This window comes from Erythrolamprus reginae, chromosome 9 (assembly GCF_031021105.1).
Source record: "Erythrolamprus reginae isolate rEryReg1 chromosome 9, rEryReg1.hap1, whole genome shotgun sequence".
Classification (NCBI taxonomy): Eukaryota; Metazoa; Chordata; class Lepidosauria; order Squamata; family Dipsadidae; genus Erythrolamprus; species Erythrolamprus reginae.
The window spans coordinates 41,409,820-41,430,089 of record NC_091958.1 but is presented as its reverse complement, the minus strand read 5'-3'; the positions used below and the strand labels follow the sequence as shown (position 1 = coordinate 41,430,089).

Genomic DNA, 20,270 nt, shown 5'->3' with positions numbered 1-20,270 from the left:
GCATACAAATCCAATAAATGAATGAATGAATGAATGAAAGAAATTAATTAATTTCCCTCTTACTAGTACCCATCTCATGTATTCTGCTCAAGAAAATAAGGGGAACCCTCAAAGAACACATCCTAGATCTGAATGAATGAAATATTCTCATGGAATACAGTACTTTGTTTTGTTCAAAGTTGAATGTGCACAACAGCATGTGAAATTGATTTTCAATCAGTGTTGCTTCCTAAGTGGACAGTTTGATTTCACAGAAGTTTGATTGACTTGGCTTTATCTTGTGTTTAAGTGTTCCATTTATTTTTTTGAGCCGTGTATATAAACAGTGTTGTTTCTTTGTACACTACCAGCTCCCCACAGAGATTAGGATTGCCCCCACCCTCCTTGCCTTTTGTAAACTCCTTAAAACCCACCTCTGCCGTCAGGCATGGGGGAATTGAAACATCTCCCCCTTGCCCATGTAGTTTCTGTGTATGATTCGATTGTGTGCTTGTTTTTTATATATTGGGGTTTCTTCTGGATTTTTTAACCTAAAACTGTAATTTAGATTGCTAAATATTAGATTTGTTACTATGTATTGTTTTTTACCATTGTTGTGAGCCGCCCCGAGTCTACGGAGAGGGGCGGCATATAAATCCAATAAATCTAATCTAATCTATATTGACAAATAAATAAAATAAAAATAAGTCACCGAAGCAGTCGGCATGAAACTCAACATTAAAAAAACTAAGATCATGGCATCCGGCCCTCTCAATTCCTGGCAAATAGAATAGATGGGGAAGAAATGGAGGCAGTGACAGATTTTATTTCCACCCAGAGGCTGGGAGAGGACAGGAGAGCCTGGAGGAACGTTGTCCATGAGGTTGTGATGGGTTGGACGTGACTTCACAACTAACAACAAGAAGTCTCTGGGAGACAATAAGTGGGATCCTGCTGGGATGGCCTAAGGCTCCTGCCTTTAGCAGCGGGGTGGACTACAAGACCCCTGAGGTCCCCTCCAGCCTTAAGGGTCTGCGTCGTATATGTTCACCACCTTGAGGTATAAAAAAGGGGCTAGGGCGCCACTGGTAGGCAGTTGGCTCTTCTATTATTTCTGGACTTCAACTCCCAGAATTCCTGAGCCAATCATGCTAGCTAAGGAATTCTGGGAGTTGAAGTCCACATGTCATAGAAAAGGTGACTTTGCCTACCCCTACCGCTAGGCTACTTTTCCTGGCAGCCGAGGGACCCTCCTTTCCCGGGAACTAAAAGTACCCACCCACCCCCGGAGTTTCAGGCCAGCCGTCGGATCCTCCGCATCCTGCTTCTCTCAACTGCCCCACCGCCCACCCCGAGGCGCTGGCCCCACTCCAGCCACGAACGGGAAGGCAGGCACCCGCGGGCGCCAGGCAAGTGGCTGCTGCAGGCCTCCGCCCGCCAGAGGGCGCTGCGGAGCACTGGAAGAGGCGCGCCAGCTAACAAGCCTGCGCTGCCCGGAAAGTGCAGGCGGGAGCCCCGCCCCCTCCCGCCATGGCTGCCGCCGCTGTGCTGAGCGACGCGCACCGGCGGTTCCTGCAGGCGCTGCTGTCCCGCGGGGTGGTGGAGGCGGCCGAAGCGGATCGGCTGCGTCGGCTGTGCTTCCAGCAGCACCCGGGTCAGTGGGGGGGGGGAGAGGAGGGAGAGGGGGCGGCCCAGATGGGGATGGAAGGGCTGCGAGGGGCTTCCCTGACTCCCCTTTGTGCCCCCCCCCCCGCAGCTCCCGGCGCCGCCGATCCGCTGGACGATTTCCTGGCTGCCCTGAACGCGCAGCTGCAGCCCCTCTCCATGGAGATCCGGAAGGGCGCGGCTGAGGACAGCGGGCAGACCTTCGTGGCCCTGGTGAGAGGCCCGCGGGGGGTGGGGGGTGGGCGGCACGGGTGGGCTGCTAAGGTGGGAGGGGGATGGGTCCTGGCGGAGACCAGCGCAATTCTGCCACTGCATCTGGACATGCACGGGCGCCCGTTGCTGTCCAGGTGCAGTAGCAGAATTGGGCTGTACCACATCCATCCATCATCCGTCGGTCCGTCCATCCTGTCTGTCTGTCTGTCTATCCTAATCTATCTAAATCTATCACCTACCTACCTACCTATAATCAATCTATCAATCTACCTATCTACCTATAATCTATCTACCTACCTACCTGCCTATATCTGATTGATTTTATTTTTTAATGCCGCCCTTCTCCTTAGACTTAGGGCAGTTCACATGTTAGCAATAGCACTTTTGAACAGAGCCAGCCTATTGCCCCCCACAATCCGGGTCCTCATGGAAGGCTGAGTCAACCTTGAGCCGGTGATGAGATTTGAACCGCTGACCTGCAGATCAGCTTTAGTGGCCAGCAGTACTGCACTCTATCCCACTGTGCCACCTCGGCTCCATGGTTACTGCACTGAAATAGGGGCGCAACCTGCATGTCAGCGTACAATTTTCCTACCTGCCCAGGTGCAGTACCAGCACTGCACTGGACTCCACTAGTACTCGTCACCATTCCACATTAGTAGCCCACCTCTGGGTGTCGGCCCTCGGAGCCCAGGAGGCCCTGGGTGCCTCGGCCTAGACTGCCCTTCTTCCTGTTCCCTCCTCCCAGGTGAACCTGGCGGAAACTGACATCACCAAAATGGCCAGTGACTTCTCTGAAACAGAACTTGAGCTCTTCAAAAAGACGGTAAGTCCACCGCTTTTCATAGACATCCAGGAATGACGCCGCTGCTGCTGCTCTGGTTACTCAGGAGAAAGCCGGAGGTGTCGGCAGCAGTAAGAGCAGGGAGGCAGTGAGCAGATTCTGCCGCCTGCAGTTCGATCCCGACCTGCTGAAGGTTCACTCAGGCTTCCATCCTCCTGAAGTCAGTAAAATGAGGCCCCAGGTGGTTGAGAGTGACAGGCCGACCATGTCAATGGCTTAGAGATGGCTATAAAGCCCTGTGAAGGGGTAAAAACTCTAAGCTCTTATCACAGAGCACAGCTCGCAGGTTGCCAAATGGCTAGAAAGGGCCTCTTCTCAACTCTGGGCAAAATAGCCTTCAGAGCTTGGTTTGATGTGCAACAGAAAGAGAAGGCAACCATGATCTTTGTCATGTTCTTGTGGGGACCTCTGTCCTCCTCCATCTGCCAGGTGACGGTGGTCAGCTTTGATTCATGGCAGAGGCAGCAGGAAAATTTGTGGCATTTTGATAATGAAATATCAATAGCATTTAGACTTCTATACCACTTCACAGTGCGTTTACAGCTCTAAGTGGTTTACAGAATGAGCATATTTGCCCCCAACCACCCGGGTCCTCATTTGACCCACCTTGGAAGGCTGAGTCAACCTTGAACCGGTGGTGAGGTCTGAACTGCTGAACTGCAGCTAGTAGTTAGCTGAAGTAGCCCGCAGTGCTGCACTCTAACCATTGGGGCACCCCGGTGTGGTGTGATTTGAATTGGAGCTACTGAAGTAGAGCGATTCTGCTAAGATAGATTTAGATAAATTTTGGACACCACAGTAATCCCATTTGTTTGCTTAACATTTACATTTTATTGAGTTTATCCTCAATAAATCTTTCACTTGTGTAAACTATTCACATGATGGCTTTTATGAAACTCTGGGTAGAAGCTGCAGACAGGTGAACCTCTGGACCGTTTATGGGTTCCTTGTATTGTTTCCTTTGTTTCACAAGCCATACTGAAATTGGCCTACACTCAAAGGAATAGAGGGATGAAAGTTACAGAAGTCTGAGGAATATTGGCAAAAGGTTTTTTTGTGTGGTTAAGTGTAAAGATAATAAGAATAATGGATTTCCTTTGGAGTTGGACCAACTGGAACCCATGAAGTAGTCCAGCTCTAGATCCCCTTCAACCAGAATGTGCCGTTTGCTTCCTTCATTGTTTCTTCTAGAGAATTCTTGGGGAGAGCAAAGAGGAGAGGAACTGCCTTGTATATCTTCTCCTATAGTTTTAGCTGCTCCTGAATTTCTAATATTTTGTGCTGTGAAATGGCCTGAATGTGTTTTAAATAATCCCTGAGTGGGTCTCTCAGCTTGGTTGTTTGTGGTAGTTTCTGGAGATTCTGAGTCATCCAGGTCATAGTGATCTCAAAGGTGCTTTTTCAAAATTGCAACTGAACTGTATTCAGAAGTGGGCTGCTAAGGTGGAATGGTGACGTGTGCTCGCCCCCCGTGGCTCTCAGTGCTAGCGGAGTCCAGCGCAATTCTGCAGCTGCACCTGGGCAGGTAGCGAAGTCATGTGCGGAGACACAGGTGCGCCGGTGGCGCAATTTCGCTACCTGTCCAGGTGCAGTAGAATTGTGTTGGACTCCACTGGCACTGAGAGCCACGGGGGCGAGCACACATCACTGTTCCACCTTAGCAGCCCACCTCTGGCTGTATTTTTCTTGAGGACGCTCCCTCCGTTGTGGTGGTAGGAGGATGGAAGGATAGATACTGACAGGATGGTGGGAGATTTCACTGCTGATGTTCCATAGACAGGCAAGGAGACATCTGCAAACTATTTGGCTCAGAGAGCACCAAGGACCCCGCTCAGAGCTACAGATATTCTCCTTTATTGGAATAATCCAAATGGTTTTGAGATGACCAATTACAAAAACTTTCCTGGAATGGACTAACGATGAAGCGGAGGGGATTCTGCAGGATGTAGTCCTGATCTAACATTACGTTGTCCTTGGTTTTTTTCCCTTGAAGCATTACCACTAATTTCTGGATACTGTACAGCTATTTTTTTCTCTTCTCTTTTGGCCCATGTGTGATGTATAAAATGGTCTGTAGAGATAAAAACAAGAATACAATACAAATCTCTCCAGGGCTATAGCCTCAATTGTCTATTCTAGGAAAAACACATTTATTAAGTTCTAGTGGATGATAGTCTATTTCCTACATGCATTCTGCCTCTTGGCTCCTGCTGGACCAGGGGAGGAGGGGAAAAACCCATCAGGTCAGACCATCCCTGGTTGGAAACTATTTTTTTTTGGGGGGGGGGGAGCAAAATATGGCACTCCGTGCCTGTCCTGGGAAACAGCTTTAGCAGAAGTAACATTGGGTCCTTTGTTTTTGCAGTTGGACCTGATCCTGATGTCCGGGAACGGCTTTGCACCATCCACTGAGATCTTGAACTTGGCCGACCAGCTGAAGCCAAAGAGAATGAAGAAAACGGAGGTGGAACAAGTGCTCCAACAGCTGGTGCAGAAGAAGTGGCTGTGTGAGGTGGGCAGAGGTCTCGGTGACCACAGGCACATCCCCACACCTGCTATACAGGAGGGAGGGAGGGAGGGCTGATGGGCTCCAGGAATGACTGTCAGCTTGATTCGTTTTACAGAAAGAAGGAGAGTACACCCTGCACATCCGCAGCATCCTTGAGCTGGAACAGTACATCTTCCGCCATTACCCGGAGGCTGCCCGGAAATGTCATATCTGCCACAGCCTCTCTGTTCAGGTAACTCTACCAACTCTTGTGGCAGGTGCAAGAGACATGGATCACCTGTAAAAAATCAGTAGTAGATTAGTAATTAATGGTGAACTAATCTTTCATCAGTCATACCGTGTAAGCTGTTAGTAGAAAAGAGGGCTTCCAGACTCCTGTTTGGCTAGCACAGACTGATACAGCCCCTGCCCTGCAGTTTCCAGCTGTTAAGTAGGTGATGGGCCAAAAACTCCACATTAAGATGGTCAACCTCTTGCGTGGATTCATGCCCGTTTTCCTTGCAGAAAAGGGTGCCTCCTTGCTTAAGTGGTCTGGCCTCTCTGGAAACAAAGCTGCCAGCACAGCGAAGGCTGCAAAGCCCCTGGCGGTGGGCGGGCAGTTTTTTGTGAGGAGGGTCCTCCTGCGTGTAAGATTCTGTTCTGGAGACTTGAACGATGCAGCTTTGCCATGTCCCTTGAACGCACAAGACTATAAGAGCCGGGATGGCGCAGCAGGTAGAATGTTGTACTGCAGGCCACTGAACCTGACTGTAAGTAGGTCAGCGGTTCAAATCTCATCACCCGCTCAAGGTTGACTCAGCCTTCCATCCTTCCGAGGTGGGTCAAATGAGGCCCCGGATTGTGGGGGCAATAGGCTAGCCTTTGTTCAAAAGTGCTATTGCTAACATGTTGTGAGCCGCCCTGAGTCTAAGGAGAAGGGTGGCATTAAAAAATAAAATCAATCAATCAATCAATCAATCAGATATAGGTAGATAGATAGGAAGGTAGGTAGGTAGGTAGGTAGATAGATTAGATCAGTGATTTTCAACCTTTTTTGAGCCGCTGCACATTTTTTACATTTACGAAATCCTGGGGCACATTGAGCGGGGGGGGGGGGGGGGCGCTAAAAAAGTTTGGACAAAAAATTATCTCTCTCTTCCTCCCCTTCACTCTATTTCTTTCTCCCTCTTTCTCTCCCTTCCTTCCTCTTTCTCTCTCTCTCTCCATCACTCTTTCTTTCTCTTCCTTCCTCTCTTTTTTGCTCTTTCTCTCTCCTTCCCTCCCTCCCTCTTTTTCTCTCTTTCTCTTGTTTTCTCTCTCTCTTGCTTTCTTTCTCTCTCTCTCTTGCTTTCTTTCTCTCTGAGCTTCACGGCACACCTGACCATGTCTCACGGCACACTAGTGTGCCACGGCACACTGGTTGAAAAACACTGGATTAGATAGATAGATAGATAGATAGATAGATAGATAGATAGATAGATAGATAGATAGATAGACAGACAGACAGACAGGAGTCTAAGGAGAAGGGTGGCATAAAATTGAATAAATAAAAACAATGACAAACCGCCAAATGCATTTCCAGACATTTGAACAAGCCTAGCCAAGTCAGTTTCTGGAGAGCTGCCCCCCGCTGGCTTCCTCTGGAGGGAGACCAGGGCCTTAAGATTCTGGCCGCATCGTTTCGTCCCAACCCATCAAAACCTCTAAAGCAGCAAAGAGGCCTGGGCATCTCCTTGGTCTGTAGGTGCGACTCAACGGAACTGCTTCCATTTCAGAGTCAAGTGTGCGAAGACTGTGGCATTGTGCTCCATTGCTCTTGCCTTTCCAAGTACTTCCAAACACAGCCAGAGCCCCGTTGCCCTCACTGCAAGCAGTTTTGGCCTCACAGGATTCCAGGTAAAAACCTCAGGGTGCCGGGCCTGCCTGTGGAATCATTGGTATCTCCTAGGGCAGTGTTTCCCAACCTTGGCAACTTGAAGATATCTGGACTTCAACTCCCAGAATTCCCCAGCCAGCATCTTCTGCCGCACGAATCCCAGCGACCGGTTAGGTCCCACAGCGTTGGCTTTTTCCGGGTCCCGTCGGCTAAACAATGTCATATGGCGGGACCCAGGAGAAGAGCCTTCTCGGTGGCGGCCCTGACCCTCTGGAACCAGCTCCCCTCAGATATCAGAGTTGCCCCCACCCTCCTTGCCTTTCGCAAGCTCCTTGAAACCCACCTCTGTCGTCAGGCATGGGGGGATTGAAATTTTTTCCCTTCCCCATAGGCTTATAGAATTTATACATGGTATGTTTGTTTGTATGATCGGTCTCTTAAATTGGGTTTTTTTAGATTATTTTTTAATATTAGATTTGTTATATTGTCTTCGAAGAGGGGCAGCATACAAATCTAATAAATAAATAAATAAATAAATAAATAAATCTTCAAGTTGCCACGGTTGGGAAACATTGTCCTGGGGAGGCGAGGGCCACCTGGCCGCCGTCTCTAATTGAAATGGGCGACTTGGCCTTTCTTTCATTTTATGAGACCGCGAGGCTTTGCTTTGTGCTGGAAAAGGCAGCCTCGTTCACGCGGCAGCTTTTTAGAGGGGAGGGCGGGGAAACCTTTCAGAAGCTGAGAAATAGCCGGAGCCTGCCTTCCCACCAGGCGAGGTGCCCTGCCACCACCGTAAAAGTGTTGGCTCTGGGATGTGATCCCAAACCATTCTGGCTCATCTTCCTCCTTCCGTTTTCTCCTCCGCTCTGCAGACCTGCCTCCTCCCAGCCAGCTGCCCTCGAGCGCCAGGAGAGAGCGCAGGAGGGCTTCCAGGACGGGCTCCAGGCACCAGCAGTAGCCGCAGCAGCGGTTCTGTCCTCTCGGATGACACAGAGGAGCAGGTTCTTTCTCTCGGTGCACCTGGACAGAGTGGGGCTGTGGGTGGGGGGCAGAGGTGGGCGGCTACGGTGGAACGATGACGTGTGCCCCTGCAATTTTGCTACCTGCCCAGGTGCAGTAGCGTAATTGCGCTGGACTCCGCTAGCACTCAGGGGCGAGCACACGTCATCGTTCCACCTTAGCTGCCCACCTCTTGGGGTGGTGGTATTTAAAGGCTGGAACTGCAGAAGGGCTTGTGGTTGGACAGTTGGCCTGCCACTCATTTACTGCCTGTGGAGCATTGCCCTCAACGTTTCTCCTTTATTTTACAAAGGGAATCACTGCAGATGGGGTCCTAGCCCGCTTAGCACAACAGGACGTCACTGAGCACTTACCACTGACCCCTGCCTCTTCCCAAAGACATTTTGCTCTCGGCAGCACTCGCCCTCTATGAACTGGTGGGACCTGGGTGGGCTGTAGAGTTTTCTTGCGTCCCTCCCCCAAGAAAAGATCCCTTTGGGACTCTGCTGCGTGACCTGCTGAAGTCACAATGTTGGTCATTGCGAGTGACGTATTTTCTACTGACAAAATAAACGGGACCAAATATTGCAAAGTGTGTTATTCCAGGGCGTTTGGAAGTAGCAGCACCTAGAAGACTATAGATTATTCTGCTTGCTACACCTTTGGGTGGGCCTGTTTTTCTTGGGTCAGCTGGGGCCTTCTGTACCTGCACCTATTCTTAGTTCCTCTTGACCTGGCTGGTTCTGCTCTCAGCATCCACTAGGACCACCAGAAGCTAACGGAGAAGCTGGTGTCTAGGGCTCGAACATAATGCCAGTAATTGGCTGGGATAAACAGGACCTCTCCTGGACTCAAGATACAGTCTTGAAATGCAGCTGCCTTGAACTGAGGAAACTTCACTAAGTCGGGGTCTTCCACATCGACCTGCAAAAGAAATGTACTTTTAGACTCGACACTTCCAAGAAGCTCAAGATTTACCCTCATTACAGCCTCAAGAAAATGGGGGAGAAATAGCTTTGACCCTACAAGCCTGTGGCAAAGCCTTCTGGGCAGCCAGCTTTAAAAATGGCAGTGGGCAACTAGTGGCCATCGTTCCGTAAGTGGTAGGTGTCACCCACCTGGCTGGTGTTGTGAAGAAGGTGCCCTTCGTGTGGATAGAGTTTTTCAGAGTCCTCGGGAGAGAACAAGCGGATGTATTTGCGTCCCATCACCTGAAAATGGGAGCCATGAAAAGTTAACTGCCTGTCGTGATGGGGAGATGTACCTTCGTTATCTACCTGCCCTTTTCATTCAGATGTTCCAGCCAAGCCCTTGCAGGGATGGCACGATTCATTCATTCATTCATTCATTCATTCATTCATTCATTCATTCGATTTACATGCCACCCCTCTCCGAGGACTTAGGGCTTACAACATATAAAAGGAACAATATAACATCCTAAATCAAATTGTTTAATGTAAAACCCCAGGACCATTAAAAAGCACTCATTCCCATTCAATCACCTGATATTACAGTGCATTTGTCGGCCAGAGGGCTAGAGCCTAATTGCTCCAAGCCATTGGGAGGCAGAATCCACAGCCACTCTGTCTTGTTGGGGTTGAGTCTGAGCCTGTTAACACCCATCCAGACCTTAACAGCCTCCAGACACCAGCACTGCTTCACTGAGTGGACATGTATAGTTATCGTCACATACTGATGGTAACTCACCCCGTGCCCTTGGATGATCACAGCCAGCAGTTTCATGTAGATATTAAACAGCAGGGGGCAGAGGATTGACCCTGAGGAACTCCACAATTTAGGGACGTAGGAGTCGACCTCTGACCCCCTGCTAACACGGACTGCGACCAACAAGAGAGGTAGGTGAACCACTGTAAAATGGTGCTTCCCAGTCCTAACCCCTCCAGATGGTGCAGGATTCCATGGTTGATGGGATCGAAAGCTGGTAAGAGGTCAAGAAGCACAGGCCAAAGCAGTTTCCTTGCAGTAGCCAGGCCTGAATTCCGACTGTTGAGGGCCCAGATCAGTTTTGTCCAAGGACTGTTGGAGGTGGAGCGACACCACCTTCTCGACAACAGTTATTAAGTACAGCTGGATCCAGGGAAGGCTTTTGGAGGAGGGGCACACAACTGCCTCCTTGTAGGGAGCCAGAAAGGACCCTTTCCCCAAAGACCCAGCTGAGACCAGCCAGGAGGGACACAGTCCAACAAACAGGTGGCTGAGCTTACAGCGCCCATGGCCTTGTCCACTTCATCAGGTGCTACCAGGTCAAACCTCTCCCACAAAACAGGACTAAGGACGAGCCTGTCACCTCGACTGACTTTTGGTCAGCCGACACCGCGTTCTAATTGGAGTCAAGGTCTGTTTGGATCTGGATGATTTTATCTGTGAAAAACTTATTAAAATCCTCAGCACTGCCCTGCAAGGGTTTGTCAAATGCCCCCCCCCCCTCTGATTAAGGAGGGAGTGAGTCACCCTAAACTGGGCAGCTAGGCGGGATTCCAGAGACGCAATCAAGGCAACATGATATGCGCATCTTGTCGCCCTGAGCACCACTTTGTAAGCCATCTCTTCTGGGGTTTGATTCCCTGGAGTTCTCAGTGAACCAAGGAGATCTCCAGGGTCTATTTATTTATTATTTTATTTTATTTATTATTTTATTTATTGGATTTGTATGCCGCCCCTCTCCAGAGACTCGGGGCAGCTAACAGCAATAATAAAACAGCGTACAATAATCCAATACTAAAAATGATTAAAACCCATTAATATAAAAACCAAACATACATACAGACATACCATGCATAAAATTGTAAAGGCCTAGGGGGAAAGAGTATCTCAATTCCCCCATGCCTGGCGGCAGAGGTGGGTTTTAAGTAGCTTACGAAAGGCAAGGAGGGTGGGGGCAATTCTAATTTCCGGGGGGAGTTGGTTCCAGAGGGCTGGGGCCGCCACAGAGAAGGCTCTTCCCCTGGGTCCCGCCAAGCGGCATTGTTTAGTTGACGGGACCCAGAAAAGACCAACTCTGTGGGACCTAACCGGTCGCTGGGATTCGTGCGGCAGAAGGCGGTCCTGGAGATATTCTGGTCCGGTGCCATGAAGGGCTTTACAGGTCATAACCAACACTTTGAATTGTGACCGGAAACTGATCGGCAACCAATGCAGAGTGCGGAGTGTTGGTGTAACATGGGCATATTTGGGAAAGCCCATGATTGCCCTCGCAGCTGCATTCTGCACGATCTGTTTTCCATAGAAGAGTTGCAAAGTCGCAATTCGGTCTAGAGCTCTCGCCACAGCCATATTCCAGGCCGCAGCAAGGGACTGTACAAGCGTGCCCCAAGAATTAGAAGGAAAGCCACGGACAGTATCCCCTTTTCTACTAATTCACAAGGTGAAGTTAGCAGCCTGCTATGAAGGCACTTGGGACACCCAGCAAGCACTCTAGTGCTCTAGTAGAAAAAAGGGGGTACTGTCTGTGGTCCAATTGAGGGCAACAGGAAATGAATGTTTGGCGATGCCAGAAGTTGGATAAAGACGGTGATCCGAAGCAACCTATTGCCCAAAATTCTATGTGAAGAATGACAAAGGGTTGGAATTGTTTCTGCCCTGGCAACCCCCCCTGAAGGATGTAAACAAACCTGGACCAAGAAATTTTGTTGCGGATCCTGGTGAAGAGGCGAGACGGTCCCTGATGGGCCAAACCAGGCATTGATGGTGATCTCCTCTTCATCGTTTTTGCCCAGGCAACAATAGTCCGGGATGCCAATGTCTTCCTTCAGCTCTGGGATCTGGTGATGTCCCATTAGAAGTAAAAGTCAAGAGGGCTTTCTGGTGCATTGCATCATCAGAGAATAAGATCTATAGGTGCCTTGCCATTAATACGCTTAGGCGCTTAGGAGATCTGTGTGAAGAGTAACTGGAGGGGGGGGCGGAGTCCTTTTCCCCCTGAAAACACCCTTTTGGGGAGATTGCGGGCAAAGAGAAGCCCCGTTTTCTAGGCTCCCGAGTAATTTCTGCATTTACCTGGTCAAAAAGCTGGTGCTGAGCAAGGTATCCTTTGGGATTCTGGTACAAAAAGGAAGAGGCAGAAGGAGTCACCAGAGGCCAAACCAGCCTTTGCAGCAGACCCTACAGCCCCCCTCCTGCTCCCCATCTGCCCCACGCCCGCCTCCCCCCACTTGCCCTGAAGAGGGGTGCTCTCCTGACTCCCAAACCCTGCAAGGGAGCCCCCTCTGAGATGCCTCCAGCCGCTGCTTCCCCACCTTTTGGTCATGGACTCCTGCCTGCCTGGGAGGCCCCCCCACTGCCCTTGAGGTGAGCTGCTAAGGAGGAACGGGGACGTGTGCTCGCCCCCGGAGCTCTCAGTGCTAGCGGAGCCCAGTGCAATTATGCTACTGCACCTGGGCAGGTAGCACTCAGAGCCATGGGGGCGAGCACACGTCTCCTAGCCCACCTCAGCCCCCCCCCCCCATCAAGTTAGACCCCCTCTCCCAATGAAGGAAGTATGCAGACCTCCTGCTCCACGAACCGGCTGATGAACTCCGCCACCGTCATGAGGTTCTGGGACCAGTCCTGGTCGGTGTAGCGAGCGCCCAGCTCCACCGGGACGGTGCGGTTGCCAGCCAACCGCAGCAGATAATCCACGCTGCGCCAAGAGAAGCCGAAGGTTGGTCGGTACATGATGGAACACATTCAGTTTGAGATAATGGATACAAAGATGAGTATGATTAATGAAAATACTGTAAAGTGAAAAAACTGATGGGAAAATGGGACAGGTCAGAGGTTTTACGGTTAGAAGTCGAGACCGAGGTATAAAGAATAAACTGGAATAGAATTTGTAGACATGGTAATGTTCTTGGTTTAAAATAATATAAATTAGTACACTCTCATTTCGGTGGAGGGTCTGAATAAATGATGTTGGGTGGTGGGAGGAGGCATCACTGCACTGTCTTTGTGTGTTATCTCTTATTATTAAAAAATAATAAAATGTATTTAAAAAGAAAAAAGAGAAGTCGAAGGTGGGACAAGCAATTCCTTGTTTCCTCGAAATTCCACCTCCCGCTCCCTTCACCCAGGTTTATTTATTTATATACTTGCCAAACCATTATAGGATGGCAATTTGTATAAACACAGCATTAGAAAAGTTATGAAAAAAGTAATGACAGAAGACAATGGGACAGAGACGGTAGGCACAATGGTGCGCTTATGCATGCCCCTTACAGACCACTTAGAATGGGGGAGAGGTCAACTGTAGATAGTCTAAGATTAAAGGTTTTGGTGTTAGGAGTAGAAACCACAGGGCCAGGTAGAGCGTTCCAGGCATGGATCACTCTATTGCATAAGTTGTATTCTTTGCAGTCTAGTTTAGAGCGGTTGACATTTAGTTTGAATCTATTTCGTGCTCCGTGTGTTGGCCGGAAGGAGCCTCACCCACCTCCACTTGCGCAGGCAGGGCCAGTGGTCCACCACGCCCTCCAGCACCACAGGCGCCTTGGGCAGCAGGAAGCGCTCGCGGAAGCGCTGCAGGGATGGGCGCCGTGCCCGGGACACCGGTGTCCCCTCCGCCAATGCTTCCTCCGCCTGGTCTGGGGGTCGCTCCGTGCGCGGCTTCTGCAGGAAAGGAAGGGAGGGTGAAAGGCTAAGGTGGGACAGTGACCTGTGTGACTCTGAGTGCTAGCAGGGTCCAGTGCAATTACGCTACTGCACCTGGGCAGGTAGCAAAATCGCACACGGACACGCAGGGGCGCCTGTGGAAAGTGAAATTGTTTTTCATTTTCATGAAGATGTCTGTTTTCCTCTATTGCATCTTGCAATGATGTCTTCAATGTGCTAATTTCATATAATTTTAATGTGGTTTTGGCCTTAGCTGCTTGAAACTGGATAGACTTTGCGTCATTTTCTAAAGATTTCAGCCTTCAAATTATCCTGTCCTGATTGTTTAAATCTCCCTTTCAATTCTTTTTCTAATTGTTCTATTTCATTCTTGAGTGTTGAGTTGCAACCCTTCAGTTTCTCAAACTCTGTCTTAATATTTGACACAATGGGTGACTCCTGTAGAAAGCTGCCATCTTTCAGAGTGTTTTCTAACTCTGCATACTCTTTTTGGTGGCGACTGAGTTTGTCCACTAATTTACATCGCTCTTCAATCAGTTCAGCAATCTTATTGGCAAGCTGCTTCTCTCTAAAGAAAGTCTACTTTTAGCCGGTTTATACATCCTGCATACGAACAGTAAAAAGGGCAACCTGAGGGCGCCCCTGCGGGTCCGCGCATGATTTCACTACCTGCCCAGGTACAGCAGCAGAATTGCGCCTGGACTCAGAGCCACACCCATCCCCGTCCCACCTGGGCAGTCCCCCTCTGGGTAGGGGAGAGGGCGGCCTCCCTCCTCCTCCCCGTCCTACCTTGCGGGGCGGGCCCTCCGGGCCGGGCAGGAGGCGCTGGAGCAGCGCGGCCAGACGGGTGAGTTCGGGGCCAGGCGCGCCCAGGAGCAGCCCGAGGTCGCAGGCGCGCAGAGCCTCCCCGCAGGGCCCCCGCGCCCGGCACAGGCAGAGCGCGCGCAGCAGGCAGGCGTGGGCGAAGAGGCGGCGCCAGGCACGGCCCACGCGAAACCAGGGCCCCTCCTGCAGCCGCTCCCAGGCCCAGTCGCCCAGCTGCTCCGCCGCCCGCAGACAGCCCGCCTCACCCAGCGCCGCCTCCGCCGCCTGGCCCAGCAGCGCCGACGCGCCCACGCCCAGCTCCGCCACCTCCGCCGCGCTCAGGCCCGGCCCCGCCCGCGCGGCCTGCACCACCTCCACCGGCTCCACCGCCGCCCAGGCTGCAGCCCCCTCCCCACTCATGGAATCCGCCCGGCCCGGAGCGGCGCCCCGAGACGCGTCATTCCGAGGCGACGCGCCTGCGCAGACGCTGCTCGTGGGTAGCGTTCACCCGCCAGGACGCCAGGGGGCATCAGATCACTGCGTGGGCAGGGTTTGCGTCCTGGGCCCGGAAGGCGGTGCTTCGAGGCGGCAGAGGAGGAGCTTTGGCCAAGATGCAGGCCCTAGCCCCGCCCCCCGCAGGAGAGTTCCCTAGCTTGGTTGAGCCTCAAGCTTTTCTGGTGGACTTCAACTCCCAGAATTCTGCTCTGCTGGTTGGGGAATCCTGGGAGATGAAATCCACGCCCCTTCAAGAGGCCAAGGTTGAGAAAAGCTAATTGAATCTACTGTATTGGATTGTGCAGCAGACGGGGAAAGCCGGAGCTCCTGGCATCTCTTAACCTGGGTCGCTTTGGGAAGAGAAAGAAGACACTGGGGAGCCGCCTGCTGGGGGAAGGCCCCGTGTGGAAGGCGATGGCACCTCACAAGGCTGGTCAAAGCGTTCAGTTAGTTATGAAACAAAATCCTTACCTACCTTCTCACCTTTGGCCGATGATTTTGGTCCTGATTATTGGGTTGTAACAGTTGTGTGTTTTCTTGACTGGCTCATGACTTGCATTGTGGCGACTTGCATTAATTGCAAAGTACTGTTAGGTGAATCCTAAGAACCAAGCTGCACAAAAATATCTTCATGGACTACTTTTCCCATTGCCATTACAATGTGAAATACTCTCAGTTTTCCCATTTTGTGATATAGAGCATCTTACATAAGGGCAATAACATCCTAATTTCTGGAACTGTGAAGCAAGCAATTTGTAAGGCATATTTCAGAAAGACAATTCATTGATCAATGGATATATAGTCTGTATCTGTCTATGAAACTTTATCAACAGTGCAGAAAGAGTGCAATGATTCAGGGTATGCCTGCTGCCTGCAATTTGGCAGTTCGAATCCCACCAGGCTCAAGGTTAACTCAGCTTTCCAAGATCGGTAAAATGAGGACCGGCATTGTTGGAAGCAACAGGTTGACTGTAAACCATTTGCAGCCCTGCAAATCGGTATATAAGTCAGCTCTAGGGCAGTTCACTCTGAGGGTGGGTGCCCCCTTGGAAATTGTTCCCAGTAATCCCTTTATTTGCCAGTAAAAGTTTCTTTTCCACCTATCTGGACTGCACACCAGTTAAAAGCTTTCTTGGGAAGCACTTTCCTTGGAGAGTGCAAGTGACTGCTGGATGTTGCTAGCAGACAACTCCTTGCCCTAAAGAAATAGGAATGGGATGGAATGGAATACATTTACCCAGAATAAACCTTGATCCACAGCTCACATTAGAGAAACATCTTTCACCTGTGGCGAGGGGGCCGTTTGCCCAGGTTCGCCTGGTGCACCAGTTGTGACCCTATCTGGACTGGGAGTCACTGCTCACAGTCACTCATGCCCTCATCACCTCGAGGCTCGACTACTGTAATGCTCTCTACATGGGGCTACCTTTGAAAAGTGTTCGGAAACTTCAGATCGTGCAGAATGCAGCTGCGAGAGCAATCATGGGCTTCCCTAGGTATGCCCCTATTACACCAACACTCCGCAGTCTGCATTGGTTACCGATCAATTTCCGGTCACAATTGGTTATGACCTATAAAGCCCTTCATGGCATCGGACCAGAATATCTCCGGGACCGTCTTCTGCCGCACGAATCCCAGCGACCGGTTAGGTCCCACAGAGTTGGCCTTCTCTGGGTCCCGTCGACTAAGCAATGTTGTTTGGCAGGACCCAGGAGAAGAGCCTTCTCTGTGGCGGCCCTGACCCTCTGGAACCAGCTCCCCCCAGATATCAGAGTTGCCCCCACCCTCCTTGCCTTTCGCAAGCTCCTTAAAACCCACCTCTGTCAATTTCCCTTCCCCCTAGGCTTATAGAATTTATACATGGTATGCTTGTATGTATGATTGGTTCTTTAAATTGGGGTTTTTAAGATTATTTTTAAGATTATATTTGTTTACATTGTCTTTTTATATTGTTGTTAGCCGCCCCGAGTCTTCGGAAAGGGGCAGCATACAAATCTAATAAACAAACAAACAAACAAACAAACAAATAAATAAATAAAAAGATACAACACTTAATGATAGTTAATGTTACTAATAACCTATCAAATCGTAGTAGGAAACAAATAAAAACTATATAAATTGAAAGATCCAAGCAACATGGTTATAGTAATAAATGGGAAGAGATAGATACTAGTACGGAAGAGAAGAATAATAGTAATAACTAAATTATTTCACAGTGTTGTGGGAATAAGTACACCCAGGGCATGATTAAAGCCTCTACACAAAATAGACCCCAAAGCAGGAGACATCAATGTTCTATATTTATCTAAAGTCACTCTTTCTTGAACAAGCATTTGTGTCACTCTGTGAATCCTCCTCAATCCCTTCTCCACCTTGTCCCAAGCTCAGAATTACAAATTACAAAATGAGGTGGATGAGAAAGATAAGTGGAGGATGGTGGGAAACGCTGTCCATGGTGCCTGAAAGAGGAGAATCCATTGGAGCTGTTTTATAGAACAGCTCCACTGCAGGAAATACGACCCTCGAATACAGTTCTTCTGTCTGGAACCCATACTGCATCTCGGACATCAACACCCTCGAAAATGTCCAAAGATATTTCACCAGAAGAGCCCTTCACTCCTCCACTCAAAACAGAATATCTTACGAAAATAGACTTGCAATCCCAGGTCTTGAAAGCTTAGAACTATGACGCCTTAAACATGATTTAAGTATTGCCCACAAGATCATAGGCTGCAACGCCCTACCTGTTAGCGACTACTTCAGCTTCAACCGCAACAACACAAGAGCACACAACAGATTCAAGCTTAATATTAACCGCTCCAAATTTGACTATAAAAAATATGACTTTAGCAATCGAGTTGTCGAAGCGTGGAACTCATTACCGGACTCCGTAGTGTCAACCCTTAACCCCCAACACGATTGTCCATGATTGACCTCTCCAGATACCTAAGAGGCCAGTAAGGAGTGTACATAAGCGCACTAGTGTGCCTTTCGTCCCCTGTCCAATTGTCTCTCCTTATCTCATTTATCTTTTCTTCCATTCCTATATCTTTCCCACTATATCTCACTGACTTATTTTATTTTATTTTATTCTTATATCTTCTCCTCTATTCTTTCTTTGATATATTGTGCTACATGTATATTCTCTATAACCTACAATGTGTATTGGACAAAATAAATAAATAAAATAAATAAATAAAAATAAATAAACCAAGTAGTTAATGCATGGAACTCACTACCAGACTCTGTAGTATCATCACCTAAGCCCTGAAACTTTACCCACTGTTGACCTCTCCCGATTCCTAAGAGGTCAGTAAGGGCCATACATAAGTGCACCAGTGGGCCTTCCCTCCCCCGTCCTAATGTTTCTCTCTTACTGAGCATCATGTATGTAAACATTGTTATATCTTTGTATACCACCAAAGAGCCGAGGTGGTGCAGTGGGTAGAATGCTGTACTTCAGGCCACTAAAGCTGACTGCTAGATTTGCAGGTCAGCGGTTCAAATCTCACCACCGGCTCAAGGTTGACTCAGCCTTCCATCCTTCTGAGGTGGGTCAAATGAGGACCCGGATTGTGGGGGGCAATATGCTGGCTCTGTTAAAAAAAAAGTGCTCTTGCTAACATGTTGTAAGCCGCCCTGAGTCTAAGGATATAATATCTATATATCTCTATCTCTATCTCTATATCTCTATCTATCTATCTATCTATCTATCTATCTATCTATCTATCTATCTATCTATCTATCTATCTATCTATCTATATGGCCCTGGGTTGGGCCGAGAGGCAAATAAGGAGCTGTGATGTTCCTTCAATTCACCAGGGTGATTTGACACAAAAATATGTAACCCTTCCCTGGTGCAGAGCTGAAGGGATTGGATACTGTAGCCTAGAGGATAATTCTCTGCCTAACAAGGCAGAGGTTGCAGGTTCAAGTCCCAGTAGGTATGGCTAGCTGATGAGGCCAAAATAAGGCCGAAATAGATCTATCCTAGTCTTCCTTAATTTTCAAATTCAGCTAAAAAACATGTGACATATCACATGTTTAAGCTGAATTTGAAAATTAAGGGAGACTAGGATATATATATATATATATATATATATATATATATATATATATATATATATATATATTATAACACTGTGTTCGCCAGCCTGAAGATGATGAGTGGGACCTCATCGAAACATCGCCAGAAATTTCCAAATCCTACACGGGAAAAAACCCGAATATACCAAGACCGCCGCCCCTCTCTGAACACTCGGGGCAGCTCACAACAACAACACAATATACAGAATATTATTTATCTATTATTATTAGATAAAAAGCTGAATTTAAAACCCATAAATATTAAAAACAATTGGTACTGCACAATCACACCATTCTCATGTATTACAGTCAGAAAAAAAAGGTGGTGGTGGTGGAAGAGATAGTTAGTCCCCCCCATGCCTGGCAACATAGATAGGTCTTCAACATCTTGCGGAAGGCGGGAAGAGTGGGGGCAATTTGAATCTCCAGGGGGAGTTGATTCCAGAGGGACGGGGCTGCCACAGAGAAGGCTCTTCCCCTGGGTCTGCATTCCCCGGAATGTGGTTTGATCCCTTGAGGGTCTTTGCCTTCAGGAGTCTCCCTTGGCTGGGTTCTGTGCACCATGAGCTGAAAGCCGAGGTTTTGGTGTTCTCTGCTCAATGAGGACAGAGAGCTTGGCAGGGTTGGAGAGGGCTGCTCTGAGAGGTGGCATCTGGCTGGATGGTGCCCACTTCTTCCCCAAGGGTGACGGGGTTACTAGGTCAGGCCCTGGCCAGCTCTTGACAACAGAACAGTCACGAAAGCTCGGTGGATATAATTGCCAGAGTGATTACTTAGCATCCATTGTGGAAAGCCTTAAATTATTCCATTCAAATTAACATTCTTGTTTTTTTTCACAGATAACAGCTGGTCCACAGCTTGAACGCAGCAGCTAAGATAAATTAAATAAAAGAGGCAATAACATTCAAACCTAATTTAATCTGTGCTACATGCAGATGCTGGCAACACTTTTAAAATACAACAAAATATGTGAATGTCAGCAAACTCCAGTAACTGCTTGGTTCTCATTACTGCAGAGGTCACAAAAACAAAATGAAGCAAGATGAATGTGGCAAGGCCCGAGAGGAAGAGTGACCAAGACTTCTGAATTCAGGAAGATCTTCCAATAGCATCTCTCTCCTTGCCAAGCCCATCTGCCAGTTTATTGTGTTGTTCCTGCAGAGGGGTAAAGGTGGTGATGGGACAAGTGTAATATTTTATTTTTTAAAAAAATA

General features: G+C 48.9%; 2 protein-coding genes across 3 annotated transcripts; one reads left to right on the top strand and one right to left on the bottom strand.

Moving 5' to 3' along the window:
* Positions 1–870: 870 nt before the first annotated feature.
* NSMCE1 (NSE1 homolog, SMC5-SMC6 complex component) lies at positions 871–8,656 on the top strand. 2 transcript variants are annotated; one of them, XM_070760920.1, is made up of 7 exons: positions 871–1,633; positions 1,736–1,857; positions 2,606–2,683; positions 5,067–5,213; positions 5,326–5,442; positions 6,965–7,085; positions 7,938–8,656. In XM_070760920.1, exons 1-7 carry the CDS (start codon positions 1,510–1,512, stop codon positions 8,021–8,023), a joined length of 795 nt encoding a protein of 264 aa, XP_070617021.1. In that variant the 5' UTR covers positions 871–1,509; the 3' UTR covers positions 8,024–8,656. The 2 variants fall into 2 exon arrangements, with proteins under 2 accessions (XP_070617021.1, XP_070617022.1); XM_070760921.1 differs by lacking the exon at positions 2,606–2,683 and having other exon boundaries at positions 1,486–1,633.
* KDM8 (lysine demethylase 8) lies at positions 4,809–14,955 on the bottom strand. Its single transcript, XM_070760919.1, has 8 exons — positions 14,461–14,955; positions 13,493–13,668; positions 12,571–12,703; positions 12,082–12,123; positions 11,697–11,846; positions 9,183–9,275; positions 8,771–8,988; positions 4,809–5,487 (listed from the first exon to the last, which is right to left on the bottom strand). The coding sequence occupies exons 1-7, from the start codon at positions 14,893–14,895 to the stop codon at positions 8,824–8,826; spliced, it is 1,194 nt and encodes a 397-aa protein (XP_070617020.1). The 5' UTR covers positions 14,896–14,955; the 3' UTR covers positions 4,809–5,487; positions 8,771–8,823.
* Between the last annotated feature and the right edge of the window lie 5,315 nt (positions 14,956–20,270).